This window comes from Eretmochelys imbricata, chromosome 10 (assembly GCF_965152235.1).
Source record: "Eretmochelys imbricata isolate rEreImb1 chromosome 10, rEreImb1.hap1, whole genome shotgun sequence".
Classification (NCBI taxonomy): Eukaryota; Metazoa; Chordata; order Testudines; family Cheloniidae; genus Eretmochelys; species Eretmochelys imbricata.
Genome location: NC_135581.1, coordinates 51,511,787 through 51,528,415, shown reverse-complemented (window position 1 = coordinate 51,528,415; position 16,629 = coordinate 51,511,787). Strand labels below are relative to the sequence as shown.

At 45.0% G+C, this 16,629-nt stretch overlaps 1 protein-coding gene across 1 annotated transcript in view; it reads right to left on the bottom strand.

Annotated features, from left to right (window-relative positions):
• HERC1 (HECT and RLD domain containing E3 ubiquitin protein ligase family member 1) overlaps positions 1-16,629 on the bottom strand; it is a 214,249-nt gene that overhangs the window by 152,346 nt on the left and 45,274 nt on the right. Inside the window, exons 4-8 of the mRNA XM_077829256.1 lie at positions 16,348-16,542; positions 13,383-13,694; positions 11,893-11,989; positions 9,883-10,026; positions 1,026-1,153 (exon numbers count right to left, since the gene is read on the bottom strand). Coding sequence (XP_077685382.1) covers positions 1,026-1,153; positions 9,883-10,026; positions 11,893-11,989; positions 13,383-13,694; positions 16,348-16,542 — 876 coding nt within the window. The remainder of the gene's footprint in view (positions 1-1,025; positions 1,154-9,882; positions 10,027-11,892; positions 11,990-13,382; positions 13,695-16,347; positions 16,543-16,629) is intronic.

The following is a 16,629-nucleotide window of genomic DNA, read 5'->3' as shown; positions in this document are numbered from 1 at the left end:
AAACAAATCAAAACAAATACTAAAAGAGTTGCAATTACATGTTAAGTAACTGGGGTTAAAAGAGATTTTAGTAAGGGTGATGGACAAATATGGCTGTTGAAATTTAGCAAACAATGCAACAATCAAAATTTATCTGAAATATATATAAACCTTAAAAAATTATTTTCTTTGGTTATCAAGACCCTTGGGACCACAGACCTTTTCTTTACTATCTGACATGGACAGGAATGGACTGCTGAATCCGGGCCCAAGTACATATATGGCTTTATATAAACAATGTATTCAAACCTATTACTATATATACTGTAATGTTCATTAAGACTATGAAATACTCTATATAACAGCTCCACATTTCTGTATTACCCTTTAAAAGAGAACCTTTGCAAGACTGGACCTTTGGTGTTTTGCATTTATAATACAGAAATGTATACTAAATATACAGATAGAAATTATAAACTGTAGTTCTAGTCTGTAAAGATAAACATATATTCTTTTTCTATATATATTATAATCTTGGGAATTTTTTCCCTATAGACTGAAGAAGTCATGTGGCACTTGAATATTATACTACAGCTATAGTATATTACTGGAAAACAGAAATAATTGTTATGTATGACAACTACGATTATAAACTATGATATTAGTTACTACTTGTACCAATTTTGATCTTGAGGAAGGATGACAGCACTGCATGAATTATTGTGGGATAGATCCTAGATATGTTAATAAAGTTGTGGCCTAGTTAAACCACACTCCTGGTGTCTTGTCTTTCTTCCAGCTATGCTTGGAACAAATTATACTTCTCTAAATTGTATTTCTCTAAACAGAGCATCTATGCTAAGTAAAATTTTACATACCTGTTGTATAACATTTAAGATTTATTTTGGTTTTAAAGTGTCTCAAAGGCGTATATTCCTTTTCATAATTTTAACCAAAATAATAACCATACACATTTAAATAACAAGTCTCGGGCATTTTGTCAAACAGCAAGACTGTCGTTCAAGTGAAAATATCTTTTTGCCTACCTGTCCTGTTGATGTCAAGGCAAGTGAAGATTGGCTCCCAGCACATACTTTGCGAATGAACATTCCTTGTAAAGCTTCTATAACTTTAGGTTTATATACTCTATTGGTATCACCATGGCCGAGTTTACCTATCAGACAGACACATAAGGTAATATTAGACAAAAGTAACCTGCAGTTATGACAGTTATGTGAAGATTTAACTTCCCAAACAAAAGCCTTTTAGATTTCTAAACATTTGCCTCAGTGTTTCTCTTTGGTAGGTAAGTGTTTTGCTTTATTTTTAAATTACTTTATTGCTATTCAGTAGAAGGAAGCATAGAGGTTGTAGATGATGTTTACTGAACACGCACCTAGCAGACTAAACTGAGTTTTTTCACTAATGTGTTGCTTAGCTCCTCATTTTGTGATCTGTCATTTACTTAAGTCTTCTTAAATGTGAAGCCTTAGCATGTTTAGTAAAACAAAAATCCAACTCTATTTTTTTTTTTTTTAACTTAAAGGATGGCCTGAAAAGTTTTTCTGAAGTTTTCTAACAGTCCTTCATACGTTAATATGTCTGTTTTTAAGCCCTTCACATAATTTTAAGGTTTTCTGTCTTTTCTTCCTCAAAGTTTCTCTTTTGAATTCAGCCCTTTGCCCTCAGAAGTTCACATAATGTCATTTTCTGTGAAAGAGCAGTTGTGACCGGGTGTATAAACCCCACACTGGACCTGAAGTTAAAGCGCGACCATAGGCCCAAACGACCCAGCCCAGCTGCAACTGCAGAACATGTTTCAGATGGAGGAGGGAACTTAAAAGGAAAACAGACAGTTCAGAAGGGGGTTGAACAGGCAGGGAGAAGGACCTGCCTTGGGAGCTGCTGCAAAGGGGTGCTACAGGAGCTTTCATCTGGAGAAAAGGAGCCTAACTGCTCTGCCCAGACAGAGCGAAGGACAGGACAGTCCATATCTTTCTCTTTTACTGGTCCACCACAGTAAAAAAAACTGTTACTTACTTTGTCGTAACTGTTGTTTTTCGAGATGTGTTGTTCATGTCCATTCCACATTAGATGTGCGCGCACTGCATGCACGAGCGTCGGAAACTTTTTCCCTTAGCAGCTCCCATTGGGCCAGCGGGCCCCCTGAGTGGCGCCACTGCGCCCCGCATATATACCCCCGCCGGCCCAACCCCCTCCAGTTCCTTCTTGCTGGCGACTCCGACAAAGGGGTAGGAGGGTGGGTGGTGGAATGGATGTGAACACCACATCTCGAAGAACAGTTACGAGAAAGTAAGTAACCGTTTTTTCTTCTTCAAGTGCTTGTTCACGTCCATTCCACATTAGGTGAATTACAGCTTACCTCTGGAGGACGGTAGGAGTCACGGAACAACTGCTCGGAGGACCACTCTGCCAACTGCCACGTCCTCTCTGGCCTGCTGGTTGACCACACAGTGGGTCGTGAAGGTGTGCACCAAAGACCAGGTGGCTGCTCTGCAGATCTCCTGGATGGGGACCTGTCCCAGGAACACTGTGGAAGTCGCCTGCGCCCTGGTCGAGTGGGCCGTGACCACTGGGGCGGGAACACCTGCAAGCTCATAGCACCCCCTGATGCAGCTTGTAATCCAAGACGAAATCTGCTGCGCCAACACTGGGAGGCCTTTTAACCTCTCGGCCACAGCCACAAACAACTGTGCGGATTTGCGAAAGGGCTTGGTGCGCTCCAAATAGAACGCCAGCACTCGACGCACATCCAAGGTGTGCAAGCTGCAGTGACTCGGGTCCGTATGGGGTTTCGGGAAAAACACTGGCAGACAAGTGTCCTGGCCCAGATGGAATTGGGACACCACCTTAGGGAGGAACGTGGGGTGCGGCCGGAGCTGCACCTTGTCCTTGTGAAATACTGTGTATGGTGGCTCAGAGGTGAGGGCCCTCAGTTCGGACACCCTTCTGGCCGAGGTAATGGCAACCAGAAACGTCACCTTCCAGGAAAGGTGGAGGAGAGAACAGGTAGCGAGGGACTCGAAAGGGGGTCTCATGAGTTTAGAAAGGACCAGGTTAAGGTTCCATGGAGGGACTGGGAGGCGGGAGTACAGAAACACCCTCTCCAACCCTTTAAGGAACCGTCCCACCACTGGGTGGGAAAAAACCAAGCCCCCGAGAACCCCGGATGGAAGGCAGAGATGGCCGCCAGGTGCACTCTGACTGAGGATGGGGTTAGCCGTTGCTGATTGAGGTGCAGGAGGTATTCCAGAATGGCCTGCACCGGGGCCTGGCCCGGCCGCACCCGTTGGGGTTCACACCAACACGAGAACCTTTTCCACTTGGCCATATAGGCCGCCGTGGTAGAGGGCTTTCTACTGCCAAGCAGAATTTGCTGCACAGGAAGGGAGCACTGGCTCTCCAGGGCGTCTAGCCACAGTCCCTCCACGCCGTCAGGTGCAGTGACTGCAGGTTGGGGTGGAGAAGCCGCCCGCTGTCCTGAGTAATTAGGTCCCAGTGTAGGGGCAGGACTACTGGGGCGTCCACCAACAGCTCTAGGAGCTATGTGTACCAGTGTTGGCAGACCCAGGCTGGGGCGATGAGGATCACCGCCGCCCTGTCCCTGCGCACCTTGAGCAGGACCTTGTGCACCAAGGGGAGCAGGGGAAAGGCATACATCAAGCTCCCGCTCCACGGGATCGCAAATTTGTCCGCGAGTGAGCCCGGGCTGTGGCCCGGAACAAGCAGAACCGCGGGCCCTGGGCATTGGCCCTGATGGCAAACAGATCTACCCGGGGAAACCCCCACCTGCGGAAGAGTGAAAGCATGACGTCCGCCCAGAGCGTCCACTCGTGCATGCAGTATGACCTGCTGAGGGAGTCCGCCAGCTCGTTCCGTACTCCTGGGAGATTGCATAGCCCATGCGATTCATCTCGAGGCATCCTAAGGTCCCAGAGGAGGAGAGCCTCGCGACAGAGTGGCGAGGAACGAGCCCCGCCCTGCTTGTTTATATAAAACATGGCAGTAGTGTTGTCTGTGAGAACTGTCACGCTGCAACCACTCAGAGTGGCATGAAAGGTCTGGCAGGTGAGACAAACCACCCTGAGCTCCTTCATGTTGATATGGAGCGACCGCTCTGCCTCGGACCACAACCCCATAGTCATGAGGTCCCCCAGGTGAGCCCCCCATCCGGGGTCTGATGCGTCCGTCATCAGCGTCAGGTCCGGAAGTGGGGCAGCAAAGGGGATGCCTTCGCAAACCACAGGCTGGGACTGTCACCACAGCAGGGAGTCCAGCACATCCCTTGGGGCTGTCACTACCAAGTCCAGGGGGTCCCTGCCTGGTACACCTGAGCGAGCCACACCTGCAGAGTCCTGAGTCTCAGGCTGGCATGCCTGACCACGTGCGTGCATGCTGCCATATGGCTCAGCAGCCACAGGCAGCATCTGGCCGTTGTTGTTGGAAACTGGCGCAGGGAGGCCACTGCCTGTTGGATAGCCCAGAATCAGGATACCGGAAGGCTTGCCCCGGCCTGCACTGAGTCCAGGACCGCCCCTATGAATTCCACTCTCCGTGTGGGTACGAGTGTGGACTTGGGGATGTTGACCAGGAGCCCCAGCTCTTGGAACAATCTCAGGGCCACCTCCACATGGCCCCGTACCTCCGCCTCGGATCAGCCCACCAGGAGCCAGTCGTCGAGGTACGGGTACACCCGAATTCTCTGCCTCCATAAGAAGGCCGCCACCACCGCAATGCACTCCGTGAACACCCTTGGGGCCGTGGCTAGACCCAATGGAAGAACCACAAACTGATAATGTTCTCGGCCCACGGTGAAGCGTAGGAACTGCCGATGTGCTGGCAAAATGGCGATATGAAAGAACACGTCCTTCATGTCGAGGGTGGCGTACCAGTCCCCCGGATCCAGGGAAGGGATGATGGTACCCAGGGAGACCATGCGGAACCAGGCCTTGACCAGGAATTTGTTGAGCCCGCGCAGGTCTAGGATTGGGTGAAGGCCCCCTTTGGCCTTGGGGATGAGAAAGTACCGGTAGTAGAACCCTTTTCCCCTTAGGCTGTGAGGCACCGCCTCTACCGCCCCCACCCCCGTAGCAGCAAGCAGACTTCCTCCTCTAGGAGATGCTTGTGAGAGGGGTCCTTGAAGAGGGACGGGGAAGGGGGGTGGGGTAGGGGGAGACAAACTGCAGCGCGTACCCGTTCCGCACCGTGCGTAAGACCCAACGGTCCGGCGTAATGGTGGACCACGCACGGGAGAAACGGGACAGGCGGTTCAGGAAACAAAGGGACGGATCCGGTGACTGGTCTGGTACGCTGTCCTCAAGCGCACCTTCAAAAGCCTGGCTTAGTGCCCGGCTGGGGTTTGTGCTGGCCTTGGCTCTGGCCAGGCGCATTATTGTTATTATTGTTGTTGCGCCATCGCCTGTTATCCCTGCCTCACCTACGGTAAGGCTCATGTCTGTGGTGAGGCTGGTACTGGCGTTGAGGGGGAGGCTGAGGCTTAAAGGGCTCCCTCTGGGTCGCTAGTCGCTAGGGTGTGCATACCCAGCGACTTGAGCGTAGCCCGCGAGTCCTTGAGGCTATGCAGCCTCGCGTCTTTCTGATCCAAGAAGAGCCCAGACCCTTCGAAGGAGGAGGTCCTGGAGCGTACTCTGGACCTCGGGGGGCAGTCCTGACTCCTAGAGCCATGCCGAGCGCCTCATGACCACTCCTGACGTGATTGTTCTAGCTGCCACGTCTGTCAAATCCAAGGAGGCCTGGAGAGAGGTCTTGGCCTACTGCCTTGCCCTCGTCCACCCGGGCCTTCTGTTGGGAACCTTGCCGGAGGTTGTCCTTAAACTTCCCCACTGCCACCCAGGAGTTGAAATTGTGATGGTTGAGGATGGCCTGCTGGTTAGCAATCCTCAACTGAAGGCCCCTAGATGAGTACGCCTTTCTACCAAAAAGGTCCAGGCGTTTTGCTTCCTTGGTCTTAGGGGCCGGGGCCTGCTGTCCATGGTGCTCCCTTTCGTTCACCACTGAAACCGCTAGGGAGCATGGACTCGGGTGGCAGAATAGAAACTCATAGCCCTTAGCTGGGGCAAAGCATTTTCGCTCCACTCCTTTAGCCGCTGGAGCACTGGAGGCCAGGGTGTGTCATATAGTCTTATAGTTAGACTGAATGGTCTTAATGAGCGAGAGCACTATTCTGGATGGCCCTTCGGGGCTCAAAATGTCCACCATGGGGTCCTCCTGCTCAACCGTCTCCTCAGCCTGCAACCCCAAATTTTGGGCATCTCTGCGCAGCAGTTCCTGTTGGGCTCTATGGTCTATTGGCGGAGAGCCAGATACCTCTGTACCCACCAGCGCTCATCAGGGGAAGACAAGGAGGTTAGTTGCTGCTCAAAGCCCTCTGGTTGGTCCTCCTGCTCCCCATCTTCCGTGGCAGGGGCCCCCAGCTCAGGCCGGGGCAGGAGTCCATGGGACAGCACTGGGTTCGGTGCCGGACTCTCCAGTCTAAGCTGGGGGGATGCTGGAGGCCTGGATACTGTTGCCTCCGGCACCGTCTGGCGTCGGTGCGGGGACCGGGACCTCTGCACCGAGTAACTTGCCCTGGACGGGGCCCCTTGGCACTCCTGATAGCCCCAGTGGCTCCAGAAGGGCCAATGGCCTGGCGGCCCCCATTGAGATTGCCAGCTCCCCGGAGGGTCTCTGCTGTCCGGGCCCTGGTGTGGGTAGCTATAGCGGCTGGAGCCGACGCCGGACTGCGGCAACGGCGATCGCGAAGGCCATGGCAGTGCCAACCATCTGCACTGGTGGGAGAATGAGCGGCTCCTGGCTGAGGGGGACCGGGACCAGCATCAGCGTTCCCTGGACCGGGACCGTCTACGGGAGACCTCTGGCGAGGGCCATCTCAACTCCTCCCGGTACCAGTCTCTGGGCAGTGCTGGAGAGCAATGTGCCCTTCCTGGCGCTTCTTCGTGTCAACCCACTGCCGGTGCTGCAACCTCCTTCTGGGCGGCTGGCAAGGGCGAGTCTGCGGAGTCGGAGCTCAACCGGGACCAACTCCGGGAGCAGTGCCAGGACGGTGTCTTTGAGCGGCACACCATTGCCGGCTTACCCCTCGACGGCGCCCGAGGCATGGGTGCCAGAGGGTTCTCCGCATATGGGAGGGGGCTCGCCGCCGACAGCTCGATGAGGTCCTTTGCGGCCTCAAAAGGTGCCAGGCGTGGAGGGCTGACCCGTTATGCCCTCAAGCCCATCCTCCGCACTGAGCTCACTTAGGTCTGGGCTCAGTGGGGCTTGTGCCGCCGGGACCACCTGTGTCTGCGCCGGTACCGCGGCCTTCCCGCTCTTGGTCAGTGCTCGGGGCCTTGGGGCTCGGGACCAGCCTCCTGTGCGGGGAACGACCGCGTCTTCCTTTAGGCTGCACCAGGGGCCACACCGGGGAGGACCATCTGTGCCGGGGCCTAGCCTGGAGCTTCGGGGCCGGGTCTGAGGAAGCCTGAGCCAGTGTCGGGCGCTCCGGGCCCAGCGGCTGCAATGCAGCCTCCATCAACAGTTGCGTTAGGCGAAAGTCTATTTCTTTCCTTGTCCTTGGCTTGAACGCCTTGCAAATCCTACACCTTTCAGTTTGACGTCCGTCCCCCAGGCAACGTAGACACAAGTCGCGGGGGTCACTAACTGGCATAGGTTTGTGACACGTGGCGCAAGCCTTGAAGCCGTGAGCCTGCGGTATGCCCTGCGGCCCGGGGCCAGTGCTGGAGACCTCCAAACACCTAATCACTTAAGTGTTCACAATCTATATGTAAACGAACTGAAAACAGCTACTCTCAGGCTAAGGGACTGCTCTTCTATGAGAGAGAAAGGGGGTGGGGGGGGGTTGTTCCAACACCACCATGGACAGTAAGAAGGAACTGGAGGGGGTCAGGCCAGCGGGGGTATATATGCGGGGCGCAGTGGCGCCACTAAGGGGGCCCACCAGCCTGACGGGAGCCACTAAGGGAAAAAGTTTCCGACACTCGTGCACGCAGCGCGCGCACCCCTAATGTGGAATGGACGTGAACGAGCACTCAAAGAAGAACTTGGATTATAGAGAGTGGGTGATAAGGAAAAGGCCCAGGGAGTGCAGACATAAGGCGCTCCTAGGTGCTAGACCCTTGGTAATCCTTGTAGGGCTCTGGGTTGGAGCCCAGTAGAGTGAGAGGATCCAGGCTCCCCTATCAACCCCCCTCTGTATACCCACTATGTATATTGTGTATCATTTAATATTTTAATGTAATATTAAAGTCAAAATGAAACATTTCAATGGTCTTGCATAGAAAATTTCCTGAATTTTACAGGACATTTTGGTTTTCATTCCAATTTGGAACAATTCCTCCTCCCCTCCCCTTCACCCCGCCCCGGGGTCAGAATTCCCCATGTAATGAAAGTTCTAGTTCCCAACTAGCTCTATTAATCACTGATGGCAATATGAGCTGCTGCTCTGAGCTTTTTCACCTTTCACACACATACACTGCGCTAGGAGGTCGCAAAGTAACAGCTTTAATCTTAACAAATCCAGCTGCTCTAACGAAGACAGTGAGTAAGTAGAAAAGCTTGATAGAGGAATCCTATTTGCACTTCTGGCACTGAAATAGCTGTAAAGACAGGAGATGGCAGAGTCTGAGTCTCTCTTATTTTGGCTTTTCCTGAGAGATGTGGTAGTGACAGCAACTATTCCAAATATATATAAAAAAAACATTAAAAGTTTTGACAAAAACAAATAAAACAGAAGTAGAACTTCATGGCTCAGGAGTCACATGAGATGAAAAAGTGAACGAACTTGAAAAAACTTTACACTACCTTTAAATATTTCATTCTACATATTTGCAGACATGATAAACTTTTAGTCCATTGTTACACAAAGTCTACATTCTAATATTAAAACTTATCCTTATATTTGTGTATTGACTTCACTATATCATTTCTGTCTTAAGAACTACCAAATAAAACAAAGAAGTCAAAGTACATGGACTGTACTCTGGTTGGAATCATATGGAATGGTAATTGAGCTAATAGTGATCACTTCCATAGGATGTAAATGCATAAAAGATACTTGTACTGAAGAATGTTACACCAAAATGTATTGGATTTGAAGCCCATAATGAAGATTGTGAAATACATCTTAGTTTCCCTATATCTTCTGACAAGAAGTTATTCCACCTAAAAAAATCACAGATTAGATTCTGACCTCTCATACACAGGCGTATTGACATGCACAGCAATAAAAAAATAAAATAAAATAAAAATAATAGAAAAAACTTATGTAGCTTAATTCCAATGTGTTTCCCGCAAAAAATGGGTGAATCTCATTATAAGTATATTAAATATATGGAAACTGATGGGCATGTACTTAATTTCTCTATACAAGATCACACAGCAACCAGGATTACGACTTCAGAGACCCTGTGCTATAATCACTGTACAATGCTACTTCAGTAAGGTCAGGTAAAATCATGCGGATCTTGTAGTTTTACAAGTCTCTCACACTAAAAGACATTATAATTGAAATGTATGGTAAAAATCAATACATACAAATGTCTTTTTTTTTTTTTTTTAAACTCTTCATGGACTTGCCTCAACTTATCACATGAACTTAAATCTCCTCTTACACCCCTGAACAAGTCCTTCTGCTTAATTACAATCTTCCTTTCTGTATCTTTACACAATTTCACAAGATATTTGCATCTACAAACAACCTTTTACCTCAGCGTCTCACCAATCCTCAGTTTTAGCTCCTCTGTGGATAACAACTCAGTCCATTTGATGTGCAATAGATTTTTCAAAAATGTAGAAATACTTCATCATATTTCAGATCACAAATGACCCATGTTAACCATTATTAAAATTTTAGTTTTTACATACCATTATCTCCTCCTCCAAATGACCACACTGTTCTTCCATCTTTGGATAGCGCTATTGTGTGTGAACTGCCACAGGAAACTTCTCCCACATTGCTAATGTCTTTTACTAAAGTTGGAATGTTACGGCTATTGCTGTCACCATGACCTTGGAAAAACAAAAAATGTATTTTGATATGTTTCCTTCCTCCTGTTTATGAATTTTAAGATCCATCTGTAATTATAATGCACAACAGAACTTTCCTAATTCATCACCTTGTAATTGACACAAAAATTTTATGTTTCTGCTTACTTCTCAGCAATGATTTAATAGAAAAGTTCTGTAGTAAGGTCTCAAATTACCAACCCTTCATTATTTTTACAAAATGTACTACAGAACGTTTACTAGTGCATTATGATGCATCATAATTTAGGGAAATTTCTTACCCACTAATTAGATTTGCGTCACCAAAACTAGGCTAGATGGGGATAACGTACCCTTTCTAATGCTGGGTTGTAGCTAGCCCAAAAGGTAGTGGTCTCATAGGGTAAGTGACTTCCTGAATGTGGACCTTAAAAAAATCAGTGTGTGCAGGTAAGCATCACAGAAAGCCACTGAATAGAGAACTACCCAAGATGAGTAGCCTGAAACACTGATCTCTGAATCAGAACAGCAAATCCAGGAATATGTTCGGCCCACTTCGGGTCCAGGTAAACTTTTGAAAGCCAAGAGGACTGTGGGACTATAGCATAAACTAAATAGATGCTATGATCATCCTTATCTCGAGAAAATAGAGCAATACGACGGAACGTGAGACTGATTTTCTAAAATCTAGCAGCAGAAAGACCCGAGCCTCAGAGCAGCACCTACTGGAAACAGGAACAACTGAAACCTGGTATCCAATAAACCTTAAATGTACCAACTGTGTTCTGCTTTTGCTACCTGCTGGGAGGAAAGCTACATTACCCCAGATCTGATCTGGCACAGGACAAAAACTGAAATAGTCAAATGAATGAAATAAGTTTTAGATGCAGCATACTGGTTTTAATTGTTTTCTCACTTATTATTTTGCAAAGTTCAGTAATTCATAATGGATCACTCTAACCAGTGTGAATTAATAAGGTTTTAGTGATACTGTTATTTGAGCACCTTTTTCCTGATGAAAATTGCAGTGAAAAAAAATTTTAATAACTTATTTGCATACACTGTGAAATTTCAAAACACAGAAAAGTATGTTTTCCATTTAACAAAATTAACATAGAACATACAAATTTTAATTTGCTCACCAAGCACACAAATCACCATTAATCCTTCTAAAGATGGTAACTCCTGGAGTGCTACTGTTTTAACTTTTAAGAATTAGTAGAGGTAAACTTTTATCTATAATAATTTCTTTACCATAAACAATTACATATAGCAAACCATTAATATTAATATCAACAGTTCAATAGAAAAAAATCAGTCACCTAGTTATAGCCCAAATAACTATAAAAAAGTAGAAAATTCAAAATCAGACAAACCAAAGGAAAGAGAAATATGACTACAGTACACTTACCCTCACTCAAGAAACAGAAATCTTTTCTTCCCTCTCCATTTCCCCCATGAGTATGTATACAGTTGGCCACAACATTTCTAACTTCCAGTTGGTCCTTTCTGTATGTAATCCTACCACTTAAGAACCCAAAATACTTTATGACAAACTTGACCTACATTTTAATTTTGCAATGTTCTACAAAGGTTTTTTGTTCTGTGTTTTTATTATTACAGAAGTTGTTGCGGAAGCTGGAGTATTTGAAGTATGGGGGTTTTGTTACCAAGGAAGGCATAGGGGACAGTTTGGAGCACTGGGAGAAGCATGCTTTTTGAAAACAATCAGACATGTAATAGTTAATTTTGCAGAGTAAATATGAAAACTTTAGAAACCCTAATATACAAGGAAAAAATCTGAATAAATGTGTAGGATCATTACTGAACATATGCCCTTTTCAAAAGCAACAGGTCATGTCAATTTCATACAAGGAATTTTGAAATTACCTAGTCTTCCAAAGTCTCCTTCACCCCAAGTATACAATTCTCCATCTTCTGTAACAGCAGCACTGTGTCTGTATCCAGCTGACACGCATACAACTACCTACGTTACATGCAAAGAAAACGACATTTCTAAAACTGAAGCTGTTGCAAGTAGTAGAATCATACAGAATTTTGAGTCACTACGGAACAGGGTTATGAAAGTTTGCCTTCAGTAAGAACATTGGACTACTGTATTACAGATCCATTTTTTTGCCCCCATAAAATATATCTTGTTCATTAAATTATAGTTACAAACTCTCTTTTAGTATTTAACAGGCATTTGCAAATGGCAGGGGGGAAACAAAGAAAGACAGAAATCTGAAATTTGGCCATGTGGCCGCAACTTTTATTTATCAAGCAAGCTTAAACAGGAGTAATTTAAACTGGATAATGCCTGCAAGGCAACCTAGTCTGGCAGCATTAAATGGGAAAAGGGAGGAAAACCCACACCCAGCTGTCATCTGCCTTATTCCCTACAGGTGCAAACCAAGAGCTATTATAGCATGAAAAGGCTCTCTTCCACCCTTAAGACGCTCTTATGAATATTGCACCACCTTCTTCAATATTCAGTCTGCTTCAGGGTCTGGGAACTGTGAAGGACCTGCCGCCGAAGGCTCGGAGTGCCGACGGGTGAGTAAAAATTCACAGGGAAGCCTCCCCAGCCGAGAGCTCAGGCGGGACGGACAGGACGGTCCCGCGGGTCACATGTGGCCCACGAGCCGGAGTCTGCCCACCCCTTTAACAACCGGTTTTAAACCGGCTTCAAAATTTAACAACCAGTTCACGCGAACAAGTGCAAACCGGCTCCAGCTCACCACTGGGCCTGTTCCTTTCCACCCCACTACCCCCCACATGTACAGCAGTTGTAAGAGTGGCTCATCTTAATCATCTCAAGAGAGTCACTTAAAAAAAAAATCACTTAAAGTGGTATGTATTGCCATTTAACACTGAGAGAGAACTGACAGCAAGAAACTTCCATGTGCTACTCCTGGCTCTACAACTGACTCCGTCTGTGGCCTTGACAAGTCATTCAGCCTCTCACTCAGTTTCTTCATTAGAAAAAATGGGAATAATACAGTATTAATCGACTGCACCGAGGAGTTATGAGGATTAACTAATGAACTCTGAAAAGGAAAAGCACTGTCAGTGTTAAGGATTCTGTGTTAAAATTATTACATGTAACTAAAAAGATCAGTAATCTTCTAAAATTAGGTACCAGTTCAACAAAGCACTTAATCACATGAGTTAGACCCACTGATCACCAAAGGAACTACTCACGACTAAAGCTGAGTGCATGTTTAAGTGCTTAGCTGAAACAGAGAACTTCTACCCTTCTAGCCTCCCCAAAAGAGTAGTCTTGTATATAAATTGAAATATTTGAACCTTTATGGAAGTAACAGCATTGAATTAAAAAGGCATGAAAACAAAAAGACATTCCATTACATAAAACATACCTTTCCTTGTAAAGGACCCTGAATAAGTTTGGGATATTTCTGTGTTGAGCTATTTCCATGTCCTAGTTTTCCATAGTCACCATCACCCCAGCTGAAGACTTCCCCCTCTGTGGTAAATGCTAAAGTGTGACCATCAGATCCTTTTGAAGAGGATACCTTTTTAATAGACCTGTGAGGCTCAAAAGTCAATTTTTTCAGTGTGGACTGGTTATTGGAGTCACCAAGTCCTAGCCGCCCATAGCTGCCTTTACCACAGGCTCTGACAGAACCATCCGTGGAAATGACAAAAGTACAATATTGTCCAGCTTCAATCTATAAGCAAAAAAGGTAAAAATATTACAAAAGGAAATGCATTAGATAAATACATTAGAGCAAAGCTTAAAGTCTGTACTTTTAACAGAATGCTGTATTCCTTCATGGATCCCTTTTGTGATAATTTTCAGAGTGGTAGCTGTGTTAGTCTGTATCAGCAAAAAGAATGAGGAGTACTTGTGGAACCTTAGAAAGTCTGTTTTTGAAGTTTTTTTGTTGAAGAACTGCGACTTTCAGTTCTGTAACTGGCTGACCAGAGAGATCTTGGTAAGCAAGGCCAGTCCTCGCTTACAGACAGCCCCCAAACCTGAAGCAAATACTCACCAGCAACCACACACCACACAAAAAAAAAAACAAAAAAAAACACACACTAACCCAGGAACTTATCCTTGGAACAAAGCCCGTTGCCAACTCTGACCACATAGCTATTCAAGGGACACCATCACAGGACCTAATCACATCAGCCACACCATCAGAGGCTCATTCACCTGCACATCTACCAATGTGATATATGCCATCATGTGCCAGCAATGCCCCTCTGCCATGTACGTTGGCCAAACCAGACAGTCTCTACGCAAAAGAATAAATGGACACAAATCAGACATCAAGAACTATAACATTCAAAAACCAGTCAGAGAACACTTCAACCTCCCTGGTCATTCAATTACAGACCTAAAAGTCATAATCCTTCAGCAAAAAAACTTCAAAAACAGACTCCAACGAGAAACTGCAGAACTGAAATTAATTTGCAAACTGGACACCATTAAATTAGGCTTGAATAAAGACAGAGTGGATGGGTCATTATACAACGTAAAAACTATTTCCCCATACTAATTTTTTTCCCCTACTGTTACTCACACCTTCTTGTCAACTGTTTGAAATGGGCCATCCTGATTATCACTACAAAAGTTTTTTTTCCTCCTGCTGATAATTGCCCACCTTAATTGAATAGTGTCTTTAGAGCTGGTATGGCAACACACATTTTTCATGTTGTGTGTGTGTATCTATCTTCCTACTGCATTTTCCACTGCATACTTCTGATGAAGTGGGTTTAGCCCACGAAAGCTTATGCCCAAATAAATTTGTTAGTGCCATAGGTACTCCTCGTTCTTTTTGCGATAATGCAAACTAAAAATTAAGGAGCGTTTGGACTTGAACGAGCTATGGGAACGCAGGTTAAGTTGATCTTCTGTAAATCTTAAATTAAAAGCATTCTGAAATTCCAAAATAAAGCTATTTTCTTGCTACATAGATAATATAAATACACCCCAATAAAGTTATTTTACCTAGTAATTTGCACCTCTTCACTCACATAGTTTAAGTTGTAATTCTCACCTTAAACACACAAAACTAAATCAAGCAGGAATAGTAAAATAACACATAGGTACTAGGGACTTTCTCTGGCATGAGTTTAGCGAGGGTGATTTGGGCCTCCTTTAGCTCTGTCAGATTCATGAATGGACATGGATTTCTTTGCTGCCTCGGCCATCCCTGCTTCCAGGGTTAAAAAACAAAGAAACAACTTAATGAAATAGATTTACAGTAGGTTATGCTTCACTGTAACTGATGATAAATAGTCCCTTCTATACACTATTATGAATTCACTGAACATTAAAATGTGTAGTTCCATTAACAATACACAAAACACAGAAGAAATATGTATTTAAGGGCAATAAGACCAAGGATTAAATGTTCCTGGGCAGAATAAGATTACCTGGAGAACACAAGAAGGAATTTTTCCACACAAAGTGTGCAGTACACAAAATATGTTGTGTGGGTATTTACTATATTATTTAAATAACCACACACACAACATACATTAAGCTTTTGTAGATTATATTTGCTTGAAATGTAGTTATGTTGATGCATAAGCCTGCCCTATTAGAGATGTGAACCTATTGTCCTTTGGCATATAAAAATTCCCATTGACTTCAACAGAACTGACTGCAGAATCTGGACCATAATCACATCTTTGTCTAGTGACCAAAACAAGCTTTTACCTACACAAACATTGCAAAGCCATAGCAGCAAAAGAACTGTAGCAAAAGAACAAACTTTTCTATTTTGTGTCACGTATCAACAAAAGTGGTAAGTTGTGCCAGCATAATCCATGACTGAAAACGGAAAGAACAAAAAGCTAGTCAAGCTTGCTGTGTCAGCAGTTACAAAGATCCTGCTTTGACTTTTAAACTAAGCAAACTTGATGTGAAAGTAATTGATGGAGAATAAATATTAACAGCTAGAACATCTTTTGGTCTTTAGGGCCACTTTCTTTTTTTTTTTTTTTGGGTAAAGAGTGAAGCACAAAAAATGTAGTAACCCAAAGAATAATCTTCTTTTCAAACAGCTTTTACAATGAACTAGAGGATTTACTTATACACCTGTTCACAGTCATTTAGGAAAAAACTGATTCATGTTTAAGTGTTACTATAGAGAACAATCATGTTTCTTCACAGACTCAAAAAGAATTAGGATATATTTCCAGATGTTTTTCTCTCTTCAAATATTAGGACTTGAAAGTCAAAACTAATCACAAAAAACTCTTTAGATCTTATTTATTAAAGTATAAAAACTGGAAAAACTTCAAAAATGACATGCATCTTCTTAAGTTTACGACTACAGTACATTAGATACCACTACAAAAATCACTCACAGTTTGTGCATCAGAAAAACTTGGTGCTAGTTTGGGCTGAAGTATTTTCTCTTGTGTTCCTTCTACCAGCTGGTGGCTGCTGTTACTACCCCAAACATACACTTCACAAGTCTCAGAAACAATGGGAGCATCACCAGTTTGTATACTGTCAGTGCTGGCACATGTTCTAGAATAGTCTGATGCCATTCGACAAACCTAATGCAATAAAATAAAAAACAACACTAACAAGGTAACTAAACAAGAATTTTAGTTGACTTTCAATGCATTTTCCTATTGGCCAAC